This window comes from Lolium rigidum, chromosome 7, assembly GCF_022539505.1.
Source record: "Lolium rigidum isolate FL_2022 chromosome 7, APGP_CSIRO_Lrig_0.1, whole genome shotgun sequence".
Lineage (NCBI taxonomy): Eukaryota > Viridiplantae > Streptophyta > Magnoliopsida > Poales > Poaceae > Lolium > Lolium rigidum.
In genome coordinates, this window is record NC_061514.1 from 189,494,153 (window position 1) to 189,501,469 (window position 7,317).

General features: G+C 49.4%; 1 protein-coding gene across 1 annotated transcript; it reads right to left on the reverse strand.

The window, feature by feature from the left end:
• Positions 1 to 663: 663 nt before the first annotated feature.
• LOC124672396 (transcription factor PHYTOCHROME INTERACTING FACTOR-LIKE 13-like) lies at positions 664 to 3,828 on the reverse strand (the record flags this gene model as incomplete). The annotated part of the gene is made up of 7 exons (XM_047208632.1): positions 664 to 1,598; positions 2,400 to 2,560; positions 2,640 to 2,930; positions 3,041 to 3,106; positions 3,207 to 3,272; positions 3,379 to 3,480; positions 3,595 to 3,828. Coding segments are annotated over 6 exons (873 nt in total), but the record flags the coding sequence as incomplete, so codon positions are not given.
• Positions 3,829 to 7,317: the final 3,489 nt, after the last annotated feature.

Here is a 7,317-nt window from a genome sequence, read left to right on the forward strand (position 1 = left end):
CGTTGTAAGAAACTTGCTGCTCTGAAGATTACACAATATTCATATAATCTCGATCAACCAGAGATGAGACTTCAGCTCGGTGGTGATCCCCAAGTGCTACCACTAGATTCTGATTTACCTGGTTTTAATGCTTCATGATTTTTCTTCTATAGTGTGGTGGTCAGAGCCGCGCTAAATTTTGGCACTGTAAAAGCACTTTGCAGCGTGCTTCATCCGTGTTTCGCGCGTGAGGCCATATTCATCTCCACCAGAAACTCTAAATTTTGGAGATGTAAAACAGGGTAGTTGTTTCTGCGCGCGATTTGTACCGCGCGCTCTTTCCAGCGCGGTAGATATAGTACACGTGATAGCGCTTTTGCAGTGTGCTCCACTTTACAGCATCTGTTGGAGCATCAATTTGCTCTCTCTCGCGCTAAACCAGTCGCTTTTTTATATCGTCACAACGGTTTTTTCATTGGTGCTCCAACTTTTGTTTTGAACATATCATTGGTGCTCCAACTCGCTTTCCCATTTCTTTCCTTTTCCCCTTCAATTGCTTTTGTAACAAACAATGTCTTCCCATTGCGCAATTAGTAGGAAAGGGGTTAGCCCGGTTGGAGGAATTTTGGCAGCCTAATTAAAGCATAAAGAAGTACTCCATTTTGGTACTGCTAAACATCTATATCGGCCATTGTAAACTGTGCTATCATTAAGAAAAAGAAAAATCGTAAACATGAGAACCAAATCTCAGCATATAAATGCAGAGCAAAATCTCAATCTCCACTGATGGCGACTGAAGCTGACTCACGATAAACACAAAGATCCAGATGCATTCAGAGTCCAATTAATCCGCGACGAAACTAATAATGGCCATCGTCATCCTGGTTAACTTGAGATGGGGCAATTGTACATCATTACATGTTTTATAATCTCCTGGAGATCGAGTGAAAGCCTGAAAGGCGATGTTGTAGTAACCGGGAATTCAGATGAGGCAGCAGTTTGTTCAGGTGCGCAATCCCTCATCAATATTACGTGTTTCTGATGAATGAGAATGATCTTGACGTGCCAGTTGTCTGAATTGCACTTGATTTCGATCCCCCTTGAATTCTTTTCCTTCTCAGGGCCTGTGCAATCCTGCCATTTGTATCATAACAGCACTTGTTTCTGCCTATCCTTGTTTAGTCCGTTTGACCGAATTCATTAGCTTGAACTGCCGATTTCAGGTTGGCAGGAGTCCTGTAAGAATTCACCAGCGGTGTAACCTTGGCGGAAACAAGAGAGAAACTGGCAGTGTTGTGTCCTCGTGCAGCTGCTGGCTCCAACCAAATCATCTCCAGATCTGCATCATATCAGCAGAAGCATCTTCTGTTTGTCCCTGCCAAGCCAAGTTCATCTCACACGGACCAACTCCCTTCCAGAAACAGAAAGGTGATGCCAGAGACAATCCTTCAGATAAGAATAGTATCTGGTCTCGGCACGACCCGGGCATATAGGTGTCTGTACCTCAGTGGTTCCACGAAGTCTCAAGATTGCGTGATCTGTCCCTGGCCTATATCAACATCATTTCTTCCTGGACCAGTTTGTTCTGACCTCCTTTGTTCATCCCCCCTGGTTGGTCACTGCACAAAAATCCAGCAAGATGTCAAAGACGATAAGGGAAAAAAAAGAATGAAAGATAGAGTTGTCATCAGTATCTTATTGCTTCTAGAGAGTACATGTGGATTATATATAAGCAAGACATATTCTAGCCATTGTTAGCATGCGGTAGACATGTCTGTGTTTCGCTGACATCTTAAATTATGGTTTAGATGGCCAATCTAAAGCAGAGAACTTGATTAGTACTTACGTACTTTAGATGAAGTACTATTAGTATACATAAGGTCCCAGATGTCCTATGGTCAAACTTTATTTGAAACTAGAAGTTATATCATTAGCCTCTATATAACCAATGCTCCTGTGACTGATATTACAATAATGCTATGCAAACAATGGTTGTTGAGATAGCATTAAGGATCTCATATGGCTACCACAAGTTATATTTTAACTAGTTGCTGCCTTCATGCAAGTCCTTGTTGCATTCCTTCTGTCAACATCAAGAGAGTGATGCTCAACCCAATTGATTGTGAATTAGTCTCACTTGTACTGCTAATATGACGAAACTGTCTATTGAATGTAACAGCGAAAGAGTGAATTGGATGTGCAACCGCCGAAGCTAGAGTTCACCCATTGATGGTGTAGGAGTGGAAGGTGCCAAAGGGGAACAAAATATCACAAACTGATCCATCCAAAACCACAGCAAGTCACTGGGTTTCCATGCGCTAATTTACTAATTATAATACCCCTGATAGATAATTCCACAAAAAATCTGCTTGTGCATTATTAGGGAGATCGGTTTACAGCTAACGAAACATTGTACTGACCAGTAGAGCATCTTGTCCCAAGCTGGTGACCTTAAGTTCCGACTCTGTTAAGAGGAACACGACGGACCAGCTCCTGAAGCTGGAGTAGCAGTGCTAGCCAGTAGCTCATTAGCTTCGTTGTGTTGCATAGGTTGAGATCCATAGCGGAACATACCCGGCACCTACAAGACGAACTGATACCATGAGCCACCAGGAGCAAATATCTGAGAGATCAACAGAGATGAAATGTGTGCCAATAACCTGAGCTGCTGCTGCTATTGTGTCGTTAGGATGCAGGAAAGGATTTCTTGGCGCGCAGATGCCATTGTTTTGCATCTGGTTTGTTACGCTGAGGGAATTGGTAGCTGGAGACTGGACCTGGGGCACTTGATTTGGAAGAGGATTGTTCATGAACGGTGCTACTCTTTGTAGCTGGCTCAGGCTTTGGGCCGCAGGCATGCATCCCGTACTCAAGCCCATGGCCATCGGCGGCATGAGTTGGTGAGCACCAGGGAACATCATCGGCGCCATCCCAGTTGTCATCCACATGATCTGAACCCGAAGCGACACTCTCAGTTGAGTACCATGCTTGACTGGCCAAGCACAATGAACTTTGTACATATAAAATGAGGAGAAATTGAAGATTCGGTGTGATTCTGAACCTGAACTTGCAATTGTAGGGACTTCAAGTACTCGATTGCGTCGTCTAGTATCGATGCCTTGTCGCTCTGAAATTATTTAATCTAGAATGAATTCACCAAAATTCAAATGTAACAGGAATGCAAGAAAAAAGTAGTGATGCCGGATAGATTTGTTCCATCATACTACCTTGTTGCAGTGAGGCACGAGTTCTTGCAATGCCTTCATCTTCTCGTTGATCCTATCCCTTCTTCTCTGCAATAAAGAATCATCACGGAAAATGAAGAAACATTCAGTTCGACACGAGTGGCAACTGGCAACGCCGGTCGGCGATGGAAGGGTTGATTCGTCAGGGCTTTACCCTCTCGGACTGGTTATGGACGTCGGCGGCGCGAGTCCTGCGCTTCGCCGACGGTCGCTTTGACGGCCGGGTCTCGTCAATGGCCTCACATTCATCGGCCTCCTGCAAAAATAACATTCTCAGTCCTTGCATCACCAGTTCAGCCGAGGCTACACACACAAGCTTAACAATCTCGCCATTGCCACCGGCAAGCTAGAGAGGGGAAAAGAAGACAACCTCGCCGCGGCTATCCAGCTCGTCCCTCCCCCTCTTGAGCAGCACTGCGTGGCCGCCCGCCGAGGACGAGGCAGGCTCCTCCTCCGGAAACGGCAGCAGCGCCGGAGCCGTCACCGCGTTGCTCCCGCAGAAGCTCGACCCGGCGCCGCCCCCCGTCACGAGCGCGCTCGCGTCCCCGTGGGCGTCGGCGTCGGCGATGCCGTGCCAGAGCTGAGAGTACAGGTCCCTGCCGCCGCCGCCGCCGCCGCCGCCGTCCGGGATCAACCACGCGGCGGCGTCCTCCCCGGTGACGCCGCTCGCGGCGCCGCTCTGAGAACGCCGCCGGTGCGGCGTCTGCGCCTGCGCCTGCGCCACGACGGCCCCGTCCTGCCACAGCAGCTCGACGAGCTCGCCGCCCGCCTCCTGCAGGCTGCGCCATAGAAACGGAGCTCTCACAAGGATGAAAGAAAACAACTTGAGCAGAGAAGCACACAAGAAACAAATCCATTGGCCAGAGAAGCTCGTAAATTACGGGATGTGTCTCTTCTGGCGAGGCGCCGGTCTCGCCCCATAATCCATGATTCTTGCGCTTGATCCTTGAAACAATCGCTATGAGCGGCCTCTCCAGCCTCCACTTGAGCAGAAACCGGCGGGGAGCGGAGCGGTATTTGTGAAAGAAAAAAACTCTGCCTTGGGTTCGAGAGAGAAGGAGAAGCTGTGGGCTAGTCCGAGTTGGGTTGGATTTTCTTGGAAAAAATTAAAGAAGAGGAGAGCTGTGCGGCATTTTGCGTGGATGGGAGGATCCGGTGTTGACATCGTTGTCGGACCTGTGAATTGGCAACCAGCAAGAAAAAGATTTGCCCTGAATGCGAGGATTGTTGGACATTAAAGAAAAAAAATACTCCTCCCATGGATGTGTGGAATGGGATGTGCTCGTTATGTGGGAAACTAGAGAATTACATCTTCTTTAGTTGCCCGTGGCAAAATTTATGTGAGCGAGCTAGGAAGCTCCTACACTATAAGGCTGGTGCCAATGCACCGCCTCACTCCCGCCCCGCCACGTCAGCTTTTCTCTCACTCTCACCCCACTCTCACTCCACTCTCACCCCACCTCGCCATCGTACGGCTATAGTCCGCACTCTCACTTCTCTCTCCTCCACATCACCATTTCCTTTTCACATTAAGTTATTTCACTCAATTTATTTTAGACATTCAAAATAATGCAAGAAATTATTTTATTGAACTTAAAATATTACCGATTACATAATAATTAATAAAATCGCATAATAAAAATTAAAAATTACATAATAAATAAAAATTCTACTCTTCTGCCTCTTGTTCCTGCTCCTCCTCCTCGTTGTCATCATCCAGACCAAGCTCTGTTTCCACCATCTTGATGGCCTTCGCATGTTTGCGTTTTTCTGCTTCGTTCATGTCGGCGGTTGGTCGGTCTTTCATTTTGTTCCATTGCTTGAATAGTTTAGCCTTCACTAAACCCTGCATCATGTTACTCATCGCGAAGGATTTACTTTCTACCTCACTGCTTGATGAGGTTTCCTTCCCCTTCCTCCTGCCCTTACGTGCCGCGGTCTTGGCCCTATCGCGGCCCATTGGACGCTCTTCCTCCGTGTCGCCCTGTTGCGTCGCTAGAGCTGTACTCACCGAGCGGGTCCTAGACGGCTTCTCTTGGAAGTGGAGTCGGTTCCACTACCGGGACCATGTTGTCCTTTCCACTTCGCTTCATTTTTTACGACATTCCACCGGTGGTGCTTTCTGAACGGCTGAGTCACTCTTTTGTCATTCGCGTACCTCTCCATTGCCGCCTTCATGACCATATCATCGTCTGCTCCACTCTGACGCATATTTGTTTCTTGGATGTGGAATGCATTGAACAAGGACACCTCCTTGTTGTAGACGTTCCAATGATCCTTCAGCTGCTTCGAGGTCCGATGACGGGAAGGATCCGAGGTAGAGTTGAAGGTTTCGACTATCCGACCCCAAAAACTAGTGCCGGTCTTGCAATTACCGGCAACGGAGTCCTTGGAGTGAAAAAGCCAAGCATTAACCTACCACGAAATACATATTGTTAGTGAAAAATCCTACCAAGAACCAACCCAAAATAAATATGTGATGGGTTAGTAAAGTACCAGTTTTTCCTCTTCCGGAACAGTCCAGTCAAGCCTCTTTGCACGCGGTGGTACGATTGGTTCCGCGGCATTGGACTCGGAGCTTGGAGCGGGAGCTTCAGAAGGTGCAGGGGGGTACGGACCATATGGAGGTGGAGGGTATGAACCGTACGGAGGTGGAGGGTATGAACCATATGGCCCCGGGTAAGGAGGTACGGTTCCACTACCACTATCTGTAGGTGGTTGGGGGTATGGATACGGAGGCGGAGGGTATGAACCATATGGCCCCGGAGGTGGAGTGTATGGCCCATATGGCCCCGGAGGTGGAGCGGAGGGGTATAAAACTCGGGGAAGCGGCGAAGAACCGACATTGGTGCGACGATGTGTCGGAGAGAGACCATCTAGGTCTATTGGTGACCCGTCGCTCATCGGATCCGTGAACGTGGTGAAATCCGGTGGAGTCCAACCGGACATGGTGGAGAAGATGCGAGAGAGGGAAGATGATGAATGGAGATGAATTGGGTGTGGAGTGAGTGAAACAAATGGGGGTATTTATAGGGGTGGAGCTGAAATTTTGAACCGAGCAACGGCTAGCCGACGTGGACCAATCGGGTCGCGCCACGTCGGCTAGCCGTTACTCGCTCCCGCCCTCTCCCCGCCCCACTCCCGCCCGCTACCGCCCCACTCCCGCCCCACTCCCGCCCGCCTACCGCCACTCCCGCCCGCCCTCTCGCCCGCCCACCTCCCGCCCCGGCCCGCCAACGCGCCGCCCTGCCTCCCGCCCCGCTCCCGCCTCCATCTCGCCGCCAACGCGGGCGACAGCCGGGCGGTAGCGGGCGCTACCGCCGGGCGAGCCAGCCCGGCGCCCGCCGCTCCGGTCCCGCCCGCCTCCCGCCCTCTCCCGCCCGTCGCCGCCGCTACCGCCTCCGCTACCGCCTGCGCTGGCACCGGCCTAAGTGAAACCTGGCTGGGCTTGGAACTTTTTAGCTATCTCATATGGGCTGTCAGGATTGTACCATAGGCTAGTTTCGTTTACCTTTGCGGCTCAATGTTGTATGCTTTGGAACATCATAAAAAAACTAACTATGGAAGACATCTTGATTAACAAACCGGCTGACGCTCTTTTTAAAATGACTATCTGTATGCAGCAATGGCCATTATTGGTGAGACCGAAGGATAGAGCACTTACGGATGCGGCGGTGGGGAAGATCGGATGGCTCCACACCTCTATCGCGACTTGAGGAGGAGGGCTGCCACCAGCCTCTATGTGTTCCGGTGTTGTGTGTGTGTGGTGGTAATGCTCTTTGATTTAGTTGCGGCTAGTGGTGTGTGTTTTGGGTTCGAGTGCGACTCGGGAGTTGTATGAGACTTGATGAGCGTGGTTGTTACTTTCGATGGTTGTAGACTCTGCCATGTGTGGCTTTATTAATTTAAATTTGGGCGTATGTCTTAAGTTTAAATAATGTTTACGCTTGTTATGTGAATCAGAGATTCTTTGCGCACAATTGTTGCGAGCAAAAAACTTCCCCTCGGTAGATATGTTGAATGCTGAAATGAAGAAAGGACCATCCTATACTTGCTAAAGTATTTGGGCTGGGATCCAGACTTTTAAAAGAGG